Source organism: Protomyctophum parallelum (assembly GCF_964188405.1).
Source record: "Protomyctophum parallelum genome assembly, chromosome: 21".
Classification (NCBI taxonomy): Eukaryota; Metazoa; Chordata; class Actinopteri; order Myctophiformes; family Myctophidae; genus Protomyctophum; species Protomyctophum parallelum.
Genome location: NC_139713.1, coordinates 33,115,295 through 33,139,097, shown reverse-complemented (window position 1 = coordinate 33,139,097; position 23,803 = coordinate 33,115,295). Strand labels below are relative to the sequence as shown.

The window sequence follows — 23,803 nt, the reverse complement described above, 5'->3', positions numbered from 1 at the left end:
GCACAGCTGTGGGGAATTGGGGATTGGAAACACCACAGGGAAGCCATACAGTTTTTCAAACTTTTGTGCATTTGTATTTTCAGATGTTTTGAGTTATTGCCAGTTTAAAAAAATCTAAATAAACATTTTAAATGGACTCAAGAAGAGGAGACCTGATTTACTGTCAACACCACAGGTTGGAAAGAGCTTCACACCATATCACACACACATACGTATACAGTACAATAGTGGGGTCCCTGCTTCATCCCTTTCCCAGCGAAGGGGTCCTTCCTTGGTCTCAAAAACGTGGAAGACCCCTGATTTAGGTGGTGTAGTGAGAGATTACGATGATTTTATACAACCAATTCAAGGTATTTTAGACACTAAAACAACCTTTGTTTTAGTGTCTAAAAAACAAGTTGGTGTCTAAGTTGAGACCTGCAGAGAAACAGTTGTGACATCCCAAATATGCAAGACAAAAAAAACTAAACAAAACAAAAAATTACAATAGGAATTTATTTCTTAGGAAAACTTAATCAAATTATTGAAACAGTTTAATAGGTGTCAATTAACACACCACACAAACTGACAGCATTCCAAAAACGAGAGATTCTATATAGCGATTATAAAGAAAAAACTATAAGGAGAAATTTGACATATATCTTACAGTAACTGTGGTTTTACCTGCAAACTGGTATCAACCATCTATAAACTGCGTCATTTATTTATAGTCTCTTGTAGTATTCACATATTAATCTACAGCTTCCCCAGTTCAACATCCCCCCACCCACCTTGCAACAGTCCTCCTGTTCATTCAAAGTAGCACAAGTAATGATTCCTTTTTGTACATTCAGTCTTTTGATACCATATAAACGAACTTTTAACGACAAAAAAAACCCAAAACAAAACAAAAAAAATAACAATACAGTTTAAATACCTGAAAAATATTTACTCTGAATCAGTCAATTTCTCCAAGAACAAATTGCTAAAATTGTCAATACTGGATGAACACACATTGAAAATTTTCAGTGGAATCAAAATGTAAAGAGACATGAATGGTGCCGATGTAACATTAATGCAACAAAAAAGCTCCTGCTATCAATACTTCACAGCAGTCACCATCTCGTGTTAAAGGGAGTGTAAGAGATAAAACAATTAAATGACCAAATAAAGATGATCGTTAGTGATCTATATGGGAACACATGGCTCCTTTTCCACCAGGGTTGTACCGGTTCCGTTCCGTCCGCCTACTTTTGAACCAGTTCAGAGTGTTTCAGCTGAAAACTAACTCTAAAAGTTGGTTCGGAACTGGAACCAAAAATACTTGGGTTTTTCTTACCCTGAACTGGGAACCAAAGCTTCTAGCTTGTGGATCTGCTACTTTTGTGTGAAACTGTAGTATGATCATCAAGTAGGGTTAAATTATGAACAAGCTCAAAAAGCAAGAATATGGGGATAGCAACAAAAAGGTTTGCCAGATTAGCGACACATACACACACACAGTACACCCCCCCCCCTCCTCCTCATAGAGGGCTAGCCTCTTGCGGAAAGTAACAGTTTAGGACACACAAGGTTTCCACCCGACAGCGACAATATAGTACAAGCATAGGTGATGCAATAGGTACAGTATTATAGGACTAGTACTGACCATTACACTGGGACAATTAAAGATAATAATAATAATAATAATACAATTAGTAACACACAACCTGCACTGCAGTCTGTAAAAAAAAAAGGGAAAAAAAAGAAGATGCTTACTGGAATTTACTAATATTGTATAGCGCACACACTCGTATACATACATAAGACACACACATAGTAGGGGGGAAATGCCTATATCCACACTCACACACAAATACACATGAAGAACATTACAAAACAAATACAAACAAATAAAATTAGTTTTTAACATGTGAAATCATTAAAACCCACCATAATGGGTCCAAATGGAACCATATGGACCCTTACGGGCCTGTAACTCTGAGAGGGTACAAATGGGTTCCATTTGTAACTCTCAGAGTTACATTTTAACACTGAGGATTTTACTTGGCCTAAAATGGAATGTTCATGGAGTCACAGGCTGGAAGCAGGTTCTCATCAACCAGAGTGATATTCAGGTCATACACTCAGACAACATAAAAGCCACAACAGGTGCTCTGCTCAAACACGCCAAACTACCTAAAAACAAGTCCCTTGTTCTAAAATTCCCATGAATTTAAAATGAGAGATGACGGATGAAAGCACAAAGGTTAGACCAACAGTGCCCTCTAGTGGACAAGATATTCATTAACCTGCTGCTGTTTCCTTGATAGTTCAATCAGTGGTGAACAAACGACTTGAGCCTCATTTCAAGTATAGAGAAAATACCACATCTGCACAATTTAAATTAAGTACAAATTCTAAGGAGAAACTTTGTAGTAGAGTCATATTTGACCAGGAGTATCTATTACTTTGGCTCAAGTACTTTGTCCACCACTGCACTTAGTGGATCTGCATACAGCAGATGTTTTTGAGTTGAATATATAGGACCACAATGGAAACAAGTCCCCGGGACTTTTTTTTGTGCCATCCTTTTAGCCTTTATGTCGGACTGACTGTACGCTGTGTTGCTTACATTTTCGGACTAATAATGCGTCAATCAAGCCACCACACAAATCTAGAGATGAAGGACTGGAACCGATCTTAACGTGCAAAGTGCAGTCCGTCAGAGTAGTGGATACTGTAGGAATCACCAGAAGTGTCAGCTGGAAGCAGGGCCTGTACGCTCAGAACACGCAGCGTGTGAACATTAACAATATGGACGTACCTCACGACAAATAATAATAATAAAAAGAAAAACACACACACACTCTAAAGCTTTCAACAGTGCACCCATTTCTGTGCAAATCAGCTTCTGATCAACCGATGTGTTAAAGCTGCAATCCGGTTAGATTTAGGTCCTGCGTCCGGCTTTGCCGAGCGTCTTTATACAAAATACAATTGGGGCCCCGTGTGGGGGGGGAAGCCGGTCATGGAGGGTGATTTGTCACTGTTCTGAAATGAAATATTTGAATCTTCGTGATAGTTCATGTTGTTTTTCTATTATGTTACTGTGATTATTTAATTTTTGGGGAATAAGGTGGGCAAAATAAGCTTTGGCTTCAGCCCTTTCGGCCAAATAGTCCCCTTTAATTGGGGAGAAAAAGTGGGGCAGGTGGAGATACTACCGGGTACTCTTTGAGATTCATGCAACACCTGTCAACCAGTCCTACTACAACACCATGTGGTACAAATGTCTCGCCCTGACCACCGCATGTGTGCTAGCTACTCTATATTGTATTAACATACTCTACCCATACAGATAGGTTAAAAACTAATTTAATAAAAATAAGTTCCGGATAGCAGCTTTAAGTTATCTAAAATGGACGGATGGGACAAGAGGGAGAAAAGAAACGCACACGTACACACTCCGCTTTGGCACTCAACAACGAGGAATGGGAAATACAACATTTAGTGATAAAGGTTGAACTGCATGCTAAGGTAAAAAGGCACCCCTAAGAAAATAAAATGATTATACACACATCGCCGCATAAGGGCAGTCCACACCAAGTACCGTCTATAACTATAACTCGCAGATTAAAATAGATTTTTGAAAAGGTGAAAAATGTGTGTTTTCCAAAACTATTAGCACAAAACTGTACGCGAAATGATGTTTCAGTAAGAACATAAGTTTAGATTTGGAACAGCCAACCACAGACTTAACCTGCTTTTATGAAATATCCCAGACCTTCAGGGTTTAATGGTCATAGTCTTAGTTATAGTTGTGTTGGTGTGGACGGCCGTGTATTAAAAACAAGAAAAGCACATGATGGAATGTGTGTGTGGAAAAATATGGAGAGAGAGAGAGAGAGAGAGAGAGAGAGAGAGAGAGAGAGCGAGAGAGAGAGATAGAGGTAACACATGACGTGGATGTGAACCCCGCTCAATTCCAGTCCAATACAATAACGACCTTCTTTTCCCATACAAAGATAATTATTAATTGATTGTTTTAAAAAAAGAAGGGGGGGGGGGGTCTCCACTTGATTTGGTTAGGTAGGTATAGGTGTGGACAGGACACTAGCCATGCGTTTCTTCTTCCACGGAGCCCTCTGGCGTTCTGCTGCCCCCTGTTGACCGCAGAGTCAGTGACAGGAGAAGAGGGGTGAGTGAGGGGTGACAGAGACAATGCACTTAAGTTTACACACAAACGCTACTATTGTCCCTCCTTGTCTGCTTTTAGGGAGGTTGGTGACACTTGAAGGGGCTCGAAATCCCACGCTGATTTTGTTTGGCAACTTAGTAAGCAACAGCTGCACCAAATAAATAATTAGTGTTCGATTCTCATAGTTGTGTGTGACAGAATTGACACACATAAAAGCTAACAAGCCCGTTATTGATTTGATTAGCTGACAGCTGTGTTGCAGTGTTGTTTTCGTTGACTAAAACTAAGACGAAAAATGTTCGTCAACTACCTTTTTCCACTGACAAAAACTAAATGGAAACTACAAGAAAACTAAGCTACGATGACTAAAATTAAGACTAAATATACTGAGGATTTCATCAACAAATAAAAACTAGGCTAAAATGTTAGAAAGGGACTAGTGGACAAGAGATCCAGTAGAAGTCATTTTACACTTGGTTGTATGCTGAAAATAGCAGATCTACAAGCTTGTAGATCGGCTATTTTCAGCAAGTGTAAAAATAGTCATTACGACGACATCAAGGCCAAAACACATTTTGTTCGACTAAATCAATTGTAGATTTAGTAGACTAAAACTAGACTAACACTAATACATTCCAGGTGACTGAAACTAAATAAACTATTCAAACTAAAACTAAAATCGAAATTTGCTGCCAAAAACAACACTGCTGTGTTGCTTACTGTACATCACTGTGTACTATAAAGTCAGTGTGATGCAGCCTGCCATGTTTTTACTAGGGCTTTCACTTCTAGTGATTTTTACTAGTTGACTAGTTTGCCTAGTTTACTAGTCAACTAGTTGTTTAACTACCTATTATGTAAAAAAAACTAAACAAAAAAACTTGAAGTAATATTTGTACGTTTAAAAACGGTGTACATTGGTGACTAGAACTATAATCTATCTGATCTTGAGGCCTCTCCAGCTCTTCGGTAAACACAAAACGCATTTTCAGGTGGGGAACTGTATCCGATCAGGAGAGAGAAGTGATGACAAAAGTAATGAGCAAACACTATATCGTCTCCATTACCGTTACTTTTCAGGATTCAAATTCAGAAGAAGCAGATCTACAAGCTCAAAAACGTGCAGCTTCCCGCAGTTAGAATATGAAGATGAGAGGTTTCTGCCCGACAGCAACAATAGGATAAATGGATTCTCTCTCCTGATTTGGATGCAATTGGCAACCCACCTGAAAATGTATTGGCCGTTTACCAAAGAGCCGGAGACATGGGGAAACCTCTGTTAATAAAGTGGAACATTAACCTTTTAAAATATAATAAAAATATATAATCTTTGTTTTAACCAAAAACACACACACCAGGTGGAAACGTCAAAACCAGAGACATGCGTTCTCAGTGGGAACACAACATGGATATGTCATGTAGTGCACACCTACCGTATATATTATGAACTGAAACAACTAGGGGATCATGGGTTTGAAGGTAGAGTAGAAATAATCCACGAGAAAGGATGAGGAACAACTTGATGTCCTACTACTACAGTACACTATGAGCCTATATTCACAAGCATGCACTCACCAATCCACACGACCGTAACGTTCTACTGTTCTATCTGTTGGACTAAACAAATCCCATTCACGTTCTGCATAGGATTGTTAAAGTCGTAACAATCCAAGGTCGACATACCATGGTCAATGTGGCTATAGAACAATGCTACATGCAGGACAAAATCCCAGGCCTGTTTCGATGGTTACAATCTCATTGTTAACTAGTGTATAACTTTAAGTATACCAGCACCGATGCAGAATATGAATGGGATTTTTACTTCCACAAACTCACAGTTTATGTTCTATTAAAACCAAAGGACACCAAGAAGTGTAACTCAAGACCAGGAGAACGTCCAAATGTCTGCCAGAAATAAGAGATCTACAGTACAAGCTTCACACTGCTTGTAGATCAGCTACCTTTAGGCACTGGTACATTTTGAAGTGTAGATGTTAAGTTTTATAGGACATTAAAAGAACAGTCACTTAAGTGTTACAAAGTCTCCTTGGTGTCCTTGTAGAAAGAGAAAGAGTCTGGGGGCCCCATCTTGCCTTACTTCTTAGTCCTAAACCTAAAACATTTTAAAATATTTCAAATATAAAACGTGTTGATGTATGTATGATGTGTCACTATTTCAAAATAGTAAAAAAAAAAGCTTATAGGGATAAGGGGTAAGGCAGCGTGCAAGATGCAGGGCCCTGTGTGTGTGAGAGAGTACACTACATCACTGTTTCTAAACATCTGGTAAGGGGCCCACAAGGGATCCAAATGGACGCTCACAGAATGTACAATTCACTTTTTTTGCATCTTTGAAACTCCAATATACATGTGTTAATTTAACCCCCAAGAGTGTGCAAATGGAACCAAATGGACCCGGAAGAGGGTCCTTTTCGAGCCCCTTGGAGGTCCCCGGACCAGACTTTTGAGAACCAGTCTGCTGCCATAATACTGCAGGCATATGGCTGAAACGGTCTTTACCTCAAAGCAACACAAACATAACTAACAGAAGTTGTCAATGCTGTCAAAGAACGAAATGTTTACAGCAAACTCTGAAGTGAGCCAGAGATGATGATGATGATGATGAGCGGAACAACATGGAGGCAAAGTGAAAAAAGAGAGAAAAACAACAACAACAGAGAGAGAGAGAGAACGGTCTTAGTTCAGCTGAAGGCTGAAGAGGTTTATAAGGACCACTTTCACCCATATCTTCATATATAATTGATTCTCACTAATGCTCATTATAAGATGGAACCATTTACGCTGTGTCTCATTGCTAGGCTTTGGATAGTTCAGACGACATCATCATCCAATTCAAGGTAATAGAAGCCATTGTTTCTTGACGCAATTAACGCAATTTAAATAATACGTTTGAAATTGTTTTTGAAATGATAATGTCACTGGTAAGTGCTTTACAGAGTCGGACGTAATCGACGCAGAAAGCCCTAAGCAACAGAGGGTGAGAGAAATTTCTCCCCTTGCGTCAACTCCCTCGTGTCGTCCCGTCAGCCTGGGAACGATCCCCAACATCACGCAGCGCAAGCAGCAGTCCTCGACGCAAGCACAGAAAAGTACCCCTGGCGACCTTTGAAAGAGGATGAAACTTCCGCCGGCACCTTGAGTTGTAAACGTAACAAGATCGGCATGGATAGATCACATTGAAAGTTAAACCGGACAACATGACATCATCGTTCGAAGCACAGCTTTGGGCCAAATGTCAGGGTGTGTACAGGCTCTGATAGTTGTGTATAATTTATCGTCTCGTAATCCTATGCTTCCATTTGGTGACAATTTGGCCGTTTACAGACGCGACCAAAACAAACGTGTTTTCTGTTGCTGATGATTACGGTATCCACTAGTAATGAACGTCATGTCTGGCTTCCATTGACAATGAATGCTAGACTGCATCGTTTAATCTGCCCCGTGTGAAGTGAACGCAACATATTTATATGTAGCCTAAAGAGTGCATGAAAGCCATTAAAAGAAAAATCCTATGGAATTTTACACAGCTGGTTAATTGCTTACATCACTAGCTAAACTGGGAGGCTGGGTCAATTCAATTAGAATAAACAAGTTTCAAGCTTGCAAGGCGTCGTGGTGTGAGCTTGTAGATTGGCCAGCACAGGCAGTGGTATTCAATTATGATGATATAGTGTAAAACTCACTATATACAGTTATAACTACATCTCAAGTCATAGCAAAAATAAAGTGGTACTTGTGTCAGTACAGTTTGTACAATCTCATCTGTCATAGCTGCCATCTAGTGGAGGATTAGTTGATTGCACATTATAGACTCACAAGCCTACAATAGCGACGAAACTCACGCAAGGACTCTGTAAGGACTAAATAACATTGTGTGTTTTGTGTGTGTTTTCTCTCACTCCGACGTAAGGCAAAAACGGACTCTGTCGAGGCCTGTAGGCAGTTTTCTGAACTGTCCACAGCCCAAAGAGCGACAGGAATGGTACCATATTATAATGAGCATTTGGACCAATCAGATGAAGATAGGTGTCATAATAATAATAGGCAAACATTTGACAAAATGTCAAAATCTTCATCTACAAGCTCACTACGTGTTGTAGCGCGCCACACTGTGAGCTTGTACATGGGCAACTCTTTGGCAAGAGATTTGGTTCAGAAGGAAAAAAGGGGGATAGCCAAGCATAGATTCCTGGGGGAGCCCGCTTACTAAAGTGTTATTAAACACTCAGTAAACCACGTAAACCCCAGCATCCGTATTGTGGGGAAAGCTTTCGCATTTCTTTTTAAAGACGGGGTGCCATAGTTTTGTACTTTACTGTTGTATGAGTCTATGGAGTTAACATAGTCGAATGACGGCACTCCGTCCTTAAATAAGGACACGGTTAATTGTGCAAATAAAGGTATTTAGCTGCATGAATGAGGCATTAGTTTGTCGCTGTCCGGCAGAATTCTTGCATCTCCATATTATCTACGATCTAGTGTAAATTAACAGTGGCACAAAAACGTTTACAAGCTCCCGACATGTCGCATGGTCGTGATGCATTGTGAGCTTGTAGATGTTCTTAGATATTGAAAATAGTAGTGAAAAGTTAAAGTGGTCAATTGTGTCTGTGGGTTTCATCAATATTTTAACCGATGAAAAGTATTAACAAGAGCCTAAACAAGAGACTACGGTAAATAATAGAGGGTATGCGCGTGACATCATCATCAAACCCGGAAGTTATGCAGGAATGCCTACCGAGTGGCAAAAAACTACTTTCTGGCCTTGACAGCCCATGCATCCAAACAGAAAAGTCCAATCTGATTGCATTAAACAACATTAAACTCACTTTGCCTGTTGCTTTGCCACTCGATGTGCAATTCACTTTAAGCATGCGCATACCCTCTATAACTACATTGGATCCATTGGAACATTGGTTCTTTTTTTTCTAAAAGAACATACAAGGTTTCCATCCGACAATGACGATATTAATAGCTTTGATGCAAGTACTCGCCGGGCTATCGTAATCATTTTCATATAGTGCATTGGTCACAACCCTCAGTCTGTAAAAATACCTTTAGTCTAAATAGTTATAACAAGGCTATAACAGAGAACATCAACTATTCTATAGACTACAGTCACAGATTCATAGAAAAGAGGACAGAATTTAAAAGGCTAAAAGCTGCAGAACTCAGAGATAGTGTAGGAAAACAGAAGCTAACCTTGTTGTGAGGTGTTCCTCTCGTTGAGAAGCTTAGTCTGACTGTTGGGAAGGATCTTAATCTCTGGCAGCTCTGGACTCTGAGCCGCGTGGGACGAGGCCATCAGAGCGTTCAAATACTGCAGACGAGTCACCTACGAGACAAGACCCAAACACCATGGATTAACCCATTTTGACCTGAGATCAGATTCTAAAAATGTCTTCTACATCCTGACAGTTTTCTGAAAAAGCTATGTTTCTATGTCATGTCGTTCTTCGATTTTCCAAAAAATAGCAGACCTACAAGCTCAATAGCTAAAGCATAACATAATGCTAACACCAAAAGGGGTTCCCGCCCAAAATGGATTAAGACGAGTCACCTACGAGACACAAACACCATCATAGATTAAGGTCCAACTCAGAAACCAACTACGGTAAGTGGAAAAAGCAGCACTCCAAAATAAAAGATGCAAGACTGGCTCAGATGCAATCCGTCATGTTTATTTGTGTCTGCTCTGAAGAAGGCTGTTCACCGAAACACGTCAGCACCACTTTTTCCACTTAGTTGGTTTATGAGTCAAGTCATTTTCAAAAGCTGCCTTAACCCACTGCCTTAACCAAGGGCAGCTTCCAGAGGAAGTGCACCTGCTTTTCTTTCTTTATGGATTAAGCCATCCTCTAAACTGGAAAAATAACATGGATGATTCAAGTAGCGCACACACACACACACACACACACACACACACACACACACACACACACACACGCACGCACACACGCACGCACACAGAGTATATTACGCCAAGCATCATTACCCGTATGAGCTGCAGGTCGGTGAGAGCTCGGACGGTGTAGTCAGGACAATAACTGGACGGGCTTGTAGCTTCTCCTAGTTCAAACGGATCTTTGGGAGAACGATGGGTCGACACTGGAGACTGGTGCCCTGAAAAACACGCACGCACACACAAACAAAGGACAACATTACTGGCATGATCTCATCCTGAAAAAACAAACTGACTTTTCAGTTATGTACATGCGGCATCAAAATACTGTGACTTATAAATAATTAACGGGGGACAAAGCCTACAGACCCGGGTCCTTTCACACTATACTTTTACAGATGGATGGCCGGCGAAAGGTGAACATGAACAAAGAGACACTGACTTTATGACCATTTACTGTCAGTTTAAAGACCAGTCTACACAATGCAAGCATCTCAGACGTGTTTTACTCGCATCTAAGAGTGAGTTAAAGACCAGTCTACACAATGCAAGCATCTCAGGCGTGTTTACTAAGAGTGAAATAAATAACTGTAAAGCGCATGTGGACAAGGGGGTCCAATGACATTCACAGAGAACACTCTTAGGCCTGATTTACACTGGCAGCCAAATCTAGTCTGAATGCAGCCTGAATCAGATCGGTGTCACTTCAAGATAGAAATCCGATTTGCTACAAATAAGTCTAAATGCAGACGGGTCACATCCAGAGGTGGTTTCAAATCAGATTTAAATCCGATCTGAGGAGATCTGACTCAGTCTGAATGCAACGACCACATGAAGTGACCCAAGTCACATATCAAACTGTATTTTCATTTAAGTAGACAAACAAGAGAGAACGAAAAACAACCAAACGAGAGCAAAATAAAGAAAACAAGCGAGAGGACAGAAAAGAGAGAAAACAACAGTGCTTGCGTTTGTTTTATAGGAATAATGTCACTTCATTATGTCAGCATTACAGCGGACGCCGGACAGATGGTGAAATCTGTACCAAAGTCCTGACGTCACTCGCTCATCCCCTGGCCCAGGGTGGCAGAAGTTTAATTTTAAATAGTCTCGTATAAGCATTGTGGTCTAAAAATAAATAAACTGTCTCAGCGATATTGTCAGGGAGGTGTCTCTGTATCGTTACAACAGTTAGAGGCGGTTAAATGCAAACCGGGTAGGATGTGAAATGACAATGACGCTCCTCCTGTCATGTCACTTGGGGAGGAGGCACACTGGAGGATGCCTCCGTACAATATTCTAAACTTCTCAAAACTGTACAGAAACAAGGCAGTTTATAAGGATATTTCTCGCGGAATGGTAGAGAACGGCTACATGCAGTCCTATCTGCAATGTCAGATTGTTAAAATAGAAAGGAGAGCTCGTAGTCCCGATGCCAAAAATACTTTTTATTGTATTGTATAATAATAATAATTATTATATTAATATATTTTTGGCATCGGGACTACGAGCTGTGCGACCTCTCCTTTCCATTTTAAAGTTTGTCTCCCGTGGTCAGCGTCACTCCCTACTCTTGGTGTGCGCTCCTAACTTTTTTTGTTACATTGTTGTAAGCAGATATGTCGATGCAGGGCGGCGTTGAGTTGTTAAAATCAGTCTGAATGCACAGATCTGGTCACAAACGGTAGTGTGAATGGCCGGGCCAAAAGATCCGATTTGAGAAAAGAATCTGATTTGAATCGGCTTTGACTTGATGTGACTACAGTCTAACGCCGGCCTTAGAGTATATATATATTAGCAGAACTACATGGAACTATTAACCAGGCAAGTTGGAAAACTAGACATTCAATGATTCATCAGTGGAGCACCAGTTCACAGAGGAGTTAATGAGTGAACACATGGCTCTAGTCCCCACAGCCAGGCACTATGAATGTGTAGTGTTGTGTTGGATTCACCAAACCCTCAATTGGAAAACGTAAATAGAAGATATACAGTACAAGCTCACAATGCCTCACAGCGAGACAGTTGTGAGCTTGTAGATCTGCTATATAGTGTTATAGTGCGGTTGCGTATAGGCAAGAAGACTATCGTTATTGCACTGGCCACATTGGCCAGCAATTTGGACGTCTTCCCAAGGCATTTGTGCGCTTTGCCTTCATCTGATTGGACAGGATATGGTGACATACCCATCTCAACTCTAGAGAGGCAACCACACTCGCAATTCCACAAGACTGCATTTTTCTAGTTTTGACTAATGTTCCCCTCAGAAAAGGGAAGTTTGGCGACCACCCTATAGTAACTCTATCGGACCCTCTGTTGAAGACCCCTGAACAAAAATGACTAATCGAATAGTTTTCTCTACTGCTTATGCCACCCATGTGCTGTGGCCCCAAATCTAAATTCGACATAATGTACTGTATGCATGCATATGTTCGTATGTACATAATACATATGTATGCCGTATGTGAACTTCAGAATTGATTTTAAGATTTAGCTGACAAATGTTTAAAGCCTTGCAAGGCCACGCCCCCAGTTACCTTCCAGACATGCTAGAGCTGTATGAGCCGGCGTGCAGCCATGGACCCCCTGGGTCCCCATTATTACTTGCCTCGTCACCATGGGTGACAAGGCCGGGGCACCGAGGCTCTGGAATGCCCTGCCCGAGGCTGGAAGGCTAGCTGGGCCAGTGTCGTCTTTTAAATCACCGCTGACAACTCGCCTTTGCATCAAGGCATTCTCTTAAATACTTTTGGATTTTACTTGTTTACCTTTTGTTTTAATTAACTGTAGTTTTACCTTGCTGCAATGTATTAACCCTAACCCTATCTCTAGATACACCCCCAGCAACGAACAGTCCCAGCACCAGACCAGGCGGACCATCCTAAAACACTACAGCTACAACCTCAGTCCTTCCATGTGACTGTCTCTCTCTCCACTGCACCGGGTCATGCTCTCTCGCTCACAGTCACACTCTCACTTAACACCCTCCGCGCCATTGCCGTAGATCTAGGTCAATTAAAGCCTATTATTTAATACTACACTTAACGCCATTGCCGTAGATCAATGGCAATTGCGCTTTTATAGCGCTTACGATCGATCAAGCCATAATGCTACTTACATTAGGACCTGTTGTCATGACAATGGGTCGCCCATCTTAGATTGTCCTCGCCATAATAATCCATTCTATCTGTTTCTTTCATCGCCTGTATCTCCTATTCCTTGTCCCAGATGGCATTTTTGGTCAAAACAACATTTCTTTGATGGCACAGAGCCATCGTCCAGGACCCGTTCAACTTCCTAGTTTAAGCTCACTTCCAGAAGTCTGGAAATGTGGCTTTTCAAAATAAGAGCTCAACTGGGAAAAATGCTGGCGTGAATTAGATCATAATTTGTCAATAAATGCTAGAGGGCTAAGTGTTAATTTAGCTCTCCACCACACCAACGTCGTGGGATGATGTGTCGGGAAGTGCCTTGTCAAAAATCTGCAGATAAATGGGCGGTGTGTACACTGTCACGTCGGTTCGCAACGTTGAAAGCAGTTGCTTTCACCCCTCAAGCCATTAGCTATTTTATACTATAGCACCATAGTAGCCGTCTGTCGATGTCAGTTGATAATAAGACGGAAAACCTGGTGAGAATGTTGCCAGGCATCAAACTCACACACCCAGTCCTGGGTCATCTCCAGCCCCCATGATCTACATCCTCACTACTGTAGACAGTACTGTAAACTCACACACCCAGTCCTGGGTCATCTCCAGCCCCCAGGATCTACATCCTCACTACTGTAGACAGTACTGTAAACTCACACACCCAGTCCTGGGTCATCTCCAGCCCCCAGGATCTACATCCATTCCTCACTACTGTAGACAGTACTGTAAACTCACACACCCAGTCCTAGGTCATCTCCAGCCCCCAGGATCTACATCCTCACTACTGTAGACAGTACTGTAAACTCACACACCCAGTCCTAGGTCATCTCCAGCCCCCAGGATCTACATCCTCACTACTGTAGACAGTTCCCCCATCAAGGTGGGATCCAGTGTATATTTCACTGGCACCTCACCAACAGACATGCTGTACCATTCCACATTACAATCTTAAGCAAAACAAAACAAATATAATATAAATATGAAATACGATACACAATTCTTGTCAGACACAGGCTGTCCCAGGGCCTATTAGTATTACTACTATACTGTACGTCAATCCACATTTGCTTAACCACTTATGCACCGTTTTGTACTGAGCGCATCACACTGCGTTGGCGACACCTTGTGACCTTGTAAATCGGCAATTTTTGACGTAGAGATGTGCTTCATAAAACAAATTGAAAATGAGACATTAGGTTAACATTCCTTCTCACCTGAAGATGGCCCTGTGAGAGCCGCCACACCATAATATGTAAATGCTCCGTTCTCAAACTTCAGCCCCTCTTTACCGATCTCCACCTCCACGCGGCCCTGAGGAGACAGCATTCACCACCAGTCATTATGTGTCTTTTTGTTCTCATTCAATTTTTATTAGTTTTCTAAACAAGAACATAGCATAGTCATTTTACAGTGTACAAAATTGAACTCAAAACATTCACTCTCACACGCATACTCGTGTGCACCCACGCACGCACGCATGTACACATGTACACACACACACACACACACACACACACACACACACACACACACACACACGCACACACACACGCACACACACAGAAACCCCTCCCTCCCACTCCCCATCCTATTCACAGAATAATCAACCCACAACACATCAATTACAATATCACCGGGTCAGTAAGTCTTTCAGGTCTGATATTAGGTCTGTCCACATTGAAATTGTGCATTATGTGTCTTTCACACCATGACATCCTTCTTAAAACACAATCTGTGCCCAAGACGTCCACAGACGTCCTAGGAACTATGCAATGCAGTGCATTGCATAGTCAATACAGACGTCTGTACAAAAATTAAAATAAAAAAAACTAATTGCTATTTTGAAAGAATGAAAGGGCACATAATGTGTTTAAACAAAAGGATGTTTCACTTTCAAACATGTTTGGGGTTATTTAAAAATCTACTCTGGCTTTTGCGTTTCACAGGCAGTTTTCAAGTTGCTTGATTCAATATTTAGATATTTGATATTCATTTTTATCAGACAGGTCCCCCTTCCTATACAAACTACCGGCAACTTCAAAATGGATTGAAATGGACTTCAAAGTAGGGCTGTCGATCATTACTCTGCAGGATACTGCAAGTGTGCCCCCAGACCTTTTTATGAACAATATTAAAGGAGAATTCCATGCTAGATACCTGTCTTCGTAGTTGTTATATCCCCACCAAAGAGGTCCAGGTGTTTTTTTGTGCAAAAGCTCCTTATTGGCTATTTCCCCTACCATAATTGCATTGAATGGGAATTGAATGTGGCTATGGGGTGTTGTGCTAATTCGCTTATTTCCATCGAAATAAGTAGTAAACTGTGTCGTTTGGGATATTATTTACATTATGAAGAGAGGATATATACAAAGAAAATGTAATTTTGAGCGACGGAAATAAGCGAATTAGCACAACAACCCATAGCCCCATTCAATTCCCATTCAATTCAATGCAATTCATTTAGGGCTTATGGTAAGGGAAATAGCCAATAAGGAGCTTTTGCACAAAATAACACCTGGACCTCTTTGGTGGGGACGTAACGACTACAAAGAAAGGTAAGAAAGCCTTCGGTATCACAGCTTTCCAGTGTGATACCGATAAATGAGAACTTAAAATAATGCTACGTTGCAAGTCGGAACACAATCGATTGATCGATCATTAAACTAAACTCTGAAAACACGCTCTGAGCACACTAAACCCATTAAAACCAGGAAAGCATCAGTGTCATTTTAGATTTGAGTCTAAATGTACTTTGGCTATTCAAAGATAGCTGATACAAGCTCATAGCACACTTTGTGCCGCACTGCAAGCTTGTAATCTGCCATTTCTTTTTAATCCTGAAAATTTGTGCAAATCTTTGAATATATATTTTTTATTTTATTATATTTTTTAAAGTGAACACTTTTAACTCAAATCTTTGCGTTTGGAGGTCCCTAGAACAACATATTTTGAGAAGGGGGTCCGCAGCCAAATACATATCATCTTGGCGGTTCCTTGACCTGAAAAGATTTGAGCGCCACCGATATAGAAAACTGTTTTAGAAGACATTTTCAGAATCGGTCTCAGGTCTAAATGGGTCAACAAGGTAGCCTTTCGGCTGGCTTGTTAAGAGGGCACCACTTGTAGACCCCGGGTCTACAAGTGGTGCCCTGATACCAGAAAAGGTTGAGAAGTGCAGACAAGTACCTGCAGCAGGAGGATGAAGTAGTCCACAGGGTGGTTGCGGGTGTACAGGTAGTGGTCTGGACTCAGGCGGTTGTTGGGGTCAAAGTGCACTTCCTGGTTGACGCTGGGGTGGCGGAGCAGGTGGAACAAGACCTTCTCTGACACGCGTGCAGGACTGAAGTGCTCCACTTCTACGCAGTCAGAGAACACGAACACCATTACACATTTAGGTTGACGAGTAATTGTCACACAAATAATATGCAATGTTTTATTCATTAGAATAAGTTGCGTCTTGCGTAGTGAATCTAATTTCCACAAGCTCAACTGAATATGTAACCAGTATGTAATCATTACAACGTACTGTTGTTACAGTGTCACTGTTTACTGCAATGTGAGCTATCATAATTCTTTCACTCATTATCACCCCACACGAACACACACACACACACACACACACACACAGTACAAACCCCTGGACAGGAAGCGATGTGTAGCCAGTAGGAGCTGAGGGGAGGTGCTGATCTTGGGTTCTCCTTCAGGGAGTTTGAACAGAGAGAACTCCTCATGCGCTCCGCGAGGCTCCAGAGGGAGGATCTCTAAGGGGGCGAGGGGACGCTTCACCTTCATGTCCACTGCAGCATGGGAAACAGACCACAATACTTAGAATGAAAAACAGTGCTTTCAAACCTTCGTGCGTCAAAATGCCATGTATTTGGCCTGCAGACCACGAGTTGGTTGTGGGTTCAAATCCACCGTAGTGCATCCGGCTTTGTGGGGGTGGGTAACTGTCACTGACAGTGATGTAAATAGGTTTTCAATGTAATGGGTCCTGGAACCCAGGGGTGGTCTTTTAGATGGGTCGCAGAGACATTTGATGACATGGGCATTAATAGCCAAGAGCAGGCACATACCACATAGGTGTGGCACAAAAATATATTGTACATTTATCCTGTTACGTAAGTGTATAAGTGAGTCTTTGATTACTTTTTTGTTTTGTCTTCGGTCTCTTGGGGGATATCCACATTTTCTTTTCTCTTTCGTTGCTAATGACCATAATGTCCTCAGTGTTGTCAATGTTTGAAAATGAAAAAGCGAAATAAATAAAAAGATATATATATAAAAACAGAAAAAAAAACACAACCTACCGTATCCATCCTGTTCATCCAAGATCTCTGATTTGATGATCTCCTCGATGACGTCCTCTAAAGTGACCAATCCCAGGACCTCGTAGAAGGGGTCCCCCTCCCCCTCGTTGTTGACCTTCTGAACGATGGCCAGGTGGGAGTTGCCTGAAGGGTGGTCCGCCGAACATGAGTTCAATCAATCACATTAAATCAGGTTGTAAGGTTGTGCTCCCTAAAAACGACTGCCATGTTAACAGACACCGTCCTCCACCCTAACCACATGAACCCTATTCTGCAGGGGTCTACCTTTTCCGCAGAGCGGACGTGGTTATATGCCTAAACCCAACCTCAAAAGCTCTGCGAAGGAGTGAGACCCCTACTCTGCTGCTGATAAATGATGATGGTGTATATATGAGTGTACACTCACTGTATGCAAGCTCATATGCATTGTACATACGATGACCTATTTTATTATCTTATCCACGTTAGTCTACTGACTTTGCTCTTGTTTGCTCTCTCTTTTTTGTCTTTACTATTATAACATATGCTGCTACAAATGTCTGAAGGAAGCCAAACAAAAATACGTTTTCCTCTTGTGTAAATCGCAATTATACGTATGACAATTACATGGATTCAAGCTAAATAAACCAGGTAAAGAAATCACAGATTGAGGCTTTAACCTTTGCTTTTTATGAAATATCCGAGACCATTCGGTTTTTATGTAAGATGCAATTGCTAGTTTGACTACTTCAAATGCTCTAATCTTAACCCATTCTGACCGGGCACCCATTTTGGTGTTAGCATCATGTTATGCTTTAGCTATTGACAAATAGCAGATCTACAAGCTCATATCGCGCCACCGAGTGGCGCGATACGAGCTTGTAGGTCTGCTATTTTTTTTTTAATCGAAGAACGACTGACATTTTTTTAATCTGATCTCAGGTCAGAATGGGTTAAAATAATAAGCAAAAATAGCCCATCTACAAGCTATGATGCATTGAGAGCTTGTACATACAGTAAGTCAAGTCAAGACATGCTGGCTTCTATGGAGTCCGAATGACTGAAACTTGAATCCATGCAATTAAATCGGCAGGTGAAATGGCGTGATGGTGACGGACCTTTCTTGAACTCCTCTAGCATGGCGTCCAGCTTGGTGTCGTTGAAGACAAAGTGCAGCGGGTGGTTGTAGAACTTGGTGATTGTTGTCATGGGAGTGCAGTCGTCGGGGTCCACCAGAGCCAGGTCTTTGACGAAGAGGATTTCCACAATGTTGGACCTTGGGGGGGGGGGGGGAAAGAAGCAAGTTAAATAAGTGGTTCTCAAATATTTTCATGTCAAGGACCCCCAGATAGACGTGTATTTATTTGTCCACACAGACCACCCCCATCTGAAAGGATTATGTGCCTAGGACCCCCATAAGATTTATGTTGTTTTAAAAAAAAATCTAAAATATTTGAAAATAGCAGAACAAGCTCACAACGCGCCATGATGTGAAGTGTTGTGAGCTTGTAGATTGTCTATTTACAAATTGTATATAAAATAGGGTTTGATAGATTGAATATTTTATTAGACAGAAATGCAAACGACAACAGAGCACAGTCAAACACCTGGTCTATATTGTTACTTTATAGAACCTTACATTATTTATGTCATATTACGGACGGTACGTAAATCTTTACCCCTAGAACATTAGTTTCAATTACGACAGATTGACCCCAGCATCCCTATTCTGGTAGGAACGTTCACCAAAAATAGCACATCGGCTATTAGGTTCGGTGGTCTGTCTTACTAAGTATGGGTTTAAGTGGTTAAACTGAAGTGTAGGAGCCAAAGAGTGCTTTAGCCTATAGTGATTTTCACTTAGTTGGAGATGGGTGTTGGCACCACAGTGACGCTCCATTATTGCCTCTGTGGGTGGCCACCAGACAGGTCACAAATACAGGTGTCTACCAGCTCACTCTTAGGATGCTTGAACTTGGAGGCAGGGTGAGCTGGGAGCGATACGTTTTGTTGACCGCACTCGCACTTTAATTGATAGTTTGGTTCATTCACGTTTTGTTTGCTCACTGTTTAAATTTTGATTCTTTGCACATATTTATTGCATACGTATTTATTATTGGAAATTGTATTGTGATATTTGGTGCACTGAATAACTATATAAACATTTTAAACATATGAGCTCGTTTGGACATGAATCATTTTGTGGCGCGTCAATTACAGTTTGCTAAAAACAAACTAATTCCAAAATCCAAATAAGATCAAAGTGTTCTGCGGCACCCACTTTGAGAAACCCTGTTTTAAAGGACTTAAGTGTTCCGTGCCAACCTCTCCTCCTCATAGATGGGTACGCGTGTGTAGCCACTCTGCATGATCTCAGACATGGTGGAGAAGTCCAGGACAGCGGTGCTGGGCAGCATGAAGCAGTCCTTCAACGGAGTCAGGATGTCCTCCACCGTCTTACTGCGCAGCGTCCCGCGACTGAACTCCTCCTTCACAAATTCACTGCAGCAAAAAACCATAACAAACAAACAAACAAAAGCCACAGCAGCCATGCAGTAAATGTCAAATATCTGCTTACCAATCTGAAACCGTTCAAATACGAAAGATTTAACTGAATGCCAGCAGAGTTGGAGAGCAGAGTTATTTTCTTTTTAAAGGAATGTTAATTTAAACAATTTTTCAACATCATGGTTCCGCACTACTAGTGTTGCCTAATAGGGCGGTACCATTTCTGTCCACAAGCTCTGTGTCAAACATAGTTTAGCAGTGACATCATTGATCGGTGGTCATTCAAATAATATGGAAGTCAATGGGCCTCAGAGTGGGCTGAAAGAGGGATTTATTTGTCATTTACTATACAGGTACAAGCAGCGTCAAACCTAGCCCAACCAATGGAGGCATGGTGGCGCTGTCGCCTCATAGCTAGAAGGTCCTGGGTTTGATTCTCACCGGTCGTTCTGCGTCCCCTAGGGTAGGTGCCCTCACAAAAACCATGCAGTAATCGTGGTCTCTAATCTCTATACTACTGTTTGGAATAACGTGTTCCTTCCACGTGCTACGTCCTAACAGGGAAACTCCCCCCTGTTGCCTGCTCACTCCTCCTCATGCATTGAAGGAAGCATGAGCCCAGTTCAGGGCTCTCCCCAGGTTGGTAGAGGGAGAATACTAGCACCCAGGATTACAGCTTAGGCAATTGGCACCGGGTGAAAAAATGAGTTACAAATGTGATAAAAAAAGAAATAACCCAACATTGGATTAGTTAGTTGTGACTTGTGAGCGATATCATGATAGACTGGCCACATGAATCCCAGCTCCACATTGGGAGCCACATTAGATCCTGTCTTGTTTTGGTCATTTCATCGTCTCCGAAAGTAGTAGGCTATCACTAGCTGTCAGCCTGTCAACGTGTCAACGTGATTGACATAAAGCGAGGTAGATTAATTTTTTACGTCCTCTGATATTCGGGTATTAATTCATTCATTTTTCCGCCACTGCCAGTGTTTTTCAGTGAAGACCCTTATTTTGAGACCCAAGGGACCCGACTCCCGAGACATGAACCGGATGTAAAAAAGATTAAAAAAAACACTGTGTGGAGTGACGAACGATCATCTTTTCTTACAAAATACATTTTGTAACTGCGATCACTGGTTTGTGGACGTCAATAGTGGTTAAGTGTTGGATTTGGTCTGACGTCCAGGGGTGTCAATGGCAGTTAACAACGTTTTAAATATGGAGATAGGTTTCTGTTTCCAACAGCAACAACATATATTATACGTATATTAGTGAAAGTGTGTGTGTGTGTCTAAGTCACCCGTAAGGGTCGTTGATGCTGGTGCGGATCATCTCCATGGCTCTCTCCCGCACGCCGCAGGTGCTGATGTCCCTGCCCAGCGCCAGGTCCAGGATGAGCCCCAGGGGGCAGGACAGCGGGCAGGTCAGTACCATGCACACCTGGGCCAGCCAGGTCAGGCCCGGCGCCATCTGGAACCCGTAGCCGGAGCACACTATGTGCGGCACCAGCTCAGCCAGGAGGAAGATGAGGAAGCCGCTGGTGAAAACGGCAGGCGTGATGGAGCCCAGGGCCTTGTAGAGCAGCACGCCCAGCACCGAGTGGCCCAGGGCGCACAGGAACAGCAGCGAACACACCTGGGATCCACAAAACATTGATTAGATGTCGCCATAGCATTATTAAAATAGGATGTACACAGTAATATGCTCATTGTTAATTTATCCATTTTTAACTCAGAGAATTGTACATCTGTATGGCTACAGATGTACGCTCTCCGAGTTAAATTACAATTGCTGCAACGGGGAATAAAGTAGCCATTGCAGTCGAGTCAGAACTGCAGACTCACTTTTGTACATTTTCCACCATCATCACAAACCCACCTCTTCTGACTCTACCTCAGCCCTGGCTGATAGAGCACTTTATTGACCTTGTATACCTTTGATCGATAAGATGCTAGCTTATTGCGGTGTGCATATTATATCTTGCTCACTTGTTCTCATGACGTTTTGATTCTACTTAGATGTGTTTTTTCTTGACCAAACTGATTAGGCAGATTCTACTAGGCTCAATGTTTACCTGATATCCTAGTTTCTCTAAGGCACTACATTCATTGCTCTCAGGGGCGGCAGTGGTTCATGGGTAGAGTGGCCCGGATCATGGGAACCTTGAGGTTCCTAGTTCGATCCCGGGCTCCCCCAGACTTAATGTCCTTGAGCAACACGCTGAACCCAATTGATCCCAATGTGCAGGTTGGTGCCTTGCATGGTTTCCTCCTACCTACCTTCTCATTGTAAACCATAGGTCTGAGAGAACACAAATGGATTATGGAACCATTCAGTTCCATTTGTACCCTGTCAGAGTTATGGGAGAACCACTGTTCAAATCAAACCATAATAATAACAACCCACCAGGAAGTTTCCTCTCCTCCGGATGGGCTCCAGGCGCTTGGCGGCCCGCTTCTCCTCCTCGGAGCCGCAGCTGTGGAGCACGTAGAGCTCCAGAGGGTCCAGCCACAGCAGGCTGAGGCTGACGCTCCTCAGCGCGCCGCACAGCCCCACCAGCAGCACCACGAGCACGGCCAGCCCCCACGGCGGGATGTGGTCCGTGGGCAGCGCGCTGTCGGTGTTCAGCCGCAGCCTGTCCGGCCCCACCGACGCCCAGCTTCCCCCGGTGAGCACGCACAGGTGGTGGTACGTGGCGGCCACCACAGCCGCTCCATCCGCCCCGGTTGGCGAGGCGGCTCGGTCCGCCCGCACCGTGATCAGCCCGCTGTTCTTCTCGTCGGGGAAGAAGTCCCCCACCACCCGGAATTCGGACGCGGCGCGGCGGCTGTCCAGCCCGCACGGGTCCGCCGCGTCCCCCACCGCCCCGGCCTCCCCTCTGGCCGCCCCGGCGAACGCCACCCACGGCCAGCTTCCATTCAGCAGGTCAGAACCGAACAGACGGAGCTTGAAGGTGGCTCCCCGCGGCGCCGAGACGACGCGCTCCCGCAGCGACACCCGCTCCCGCGGGTCCGGGTCCTCCAGTCGCAAGCCGAGAACCAGCCGCCGGGCTTGCTGCTCCGAGTCCCGGCCGCCGCTGATGCTGCTGCCGCAGGCGCCGTAGCCGTTCCTGCGCCCCCCTCCTCCGCACAACAATACTAGCATCAACCAGAGTGTAGGACCTGCCAAGCTGGCCACCATATTGGAATTGGTCAACCTGGCCGAGTCTCGCGCATAGAGGGCAGTGTTGCCAGATGCTGTGATAGAAGTAAGCCAACCAGCCAGGTCTACTATGAAAACAAGGCCAAAAGAAAATCCAAAATCTAGTACTTTTTGAATATTTTTGAAACATTTTAACAACTCAAATCCATGGCACATAATATTTTCAGAAAACAAAGCAAAGTAGAAACCAGTAAGACGCCCTAAAGGACGAGGTTGCATGCACGCATCCACCTGATGACGGCAGACTGCTGGGCTGGCGCTGTGGGATAGATCAACATATGGAATGAATTCTGTACTTGACATATGGAGCGTCACAAGCGTGTCTTGAGTGTACAGGGTTTGATGAGGTCAGATCAACATATGGAATGTCAGAACAGGAAGGACGGGTGGGGATGTAGAGCTGCTGGCCGGCTCCATGCAGATCTAGGTCATGATCCACTCTTCTCCAAGTATGGTTATCCAGGGTTAGATGAGGTCAGTGTCATGATCTTCATATTTGGAGATGGCCATAATGGTGGCATGACGTGTCACAACTCACAAGGCGTGATGTCACGAGGCGTGACCATATATG

General features: G+C 43.0%; 1 protein-coding gene across 1 annotated transcript; it reads right to left on the bottom strand.

The window, feature by feature from the left end:
• Nucleotides 1-478: 478 nt before the first annotated feature.
• On the bottom strand, nucleotides 479-23,211 carry cnnm3 (cyclin and CBS domain divalent metal cation transport mediator 3; the record flags this gene model as incomplete). The annotated part of the gene is made up of 11 exons (XM_083793652.1): nucleotides 479-4,124; nucleotides 9,383-9,515; nucleotides 10,176-10,303; nucleotides 14,446-14,542; nucleotides 16,418-16,587; nucleotides 16,867-17,028; nucleotides 17,542-17,685; nucleotides 18,639-18,796; nucleotides 19,846-20,022; nucleotides 21,332-21,666; nucleotides 22,438-23,211. 11 exons carry the CDS (start codon nucleotides 23,209-23,211, stop codon nucleotides 4,075-4,077), a joined length of 2,328 nt encoding a protein of 775 aa, XP_083649778.1. The 3' UTR covers nucleotides 479-4,074.
• Between the last annotated feature and the right edge of the window lie 592 nt (nucleotides 23,212-23,803).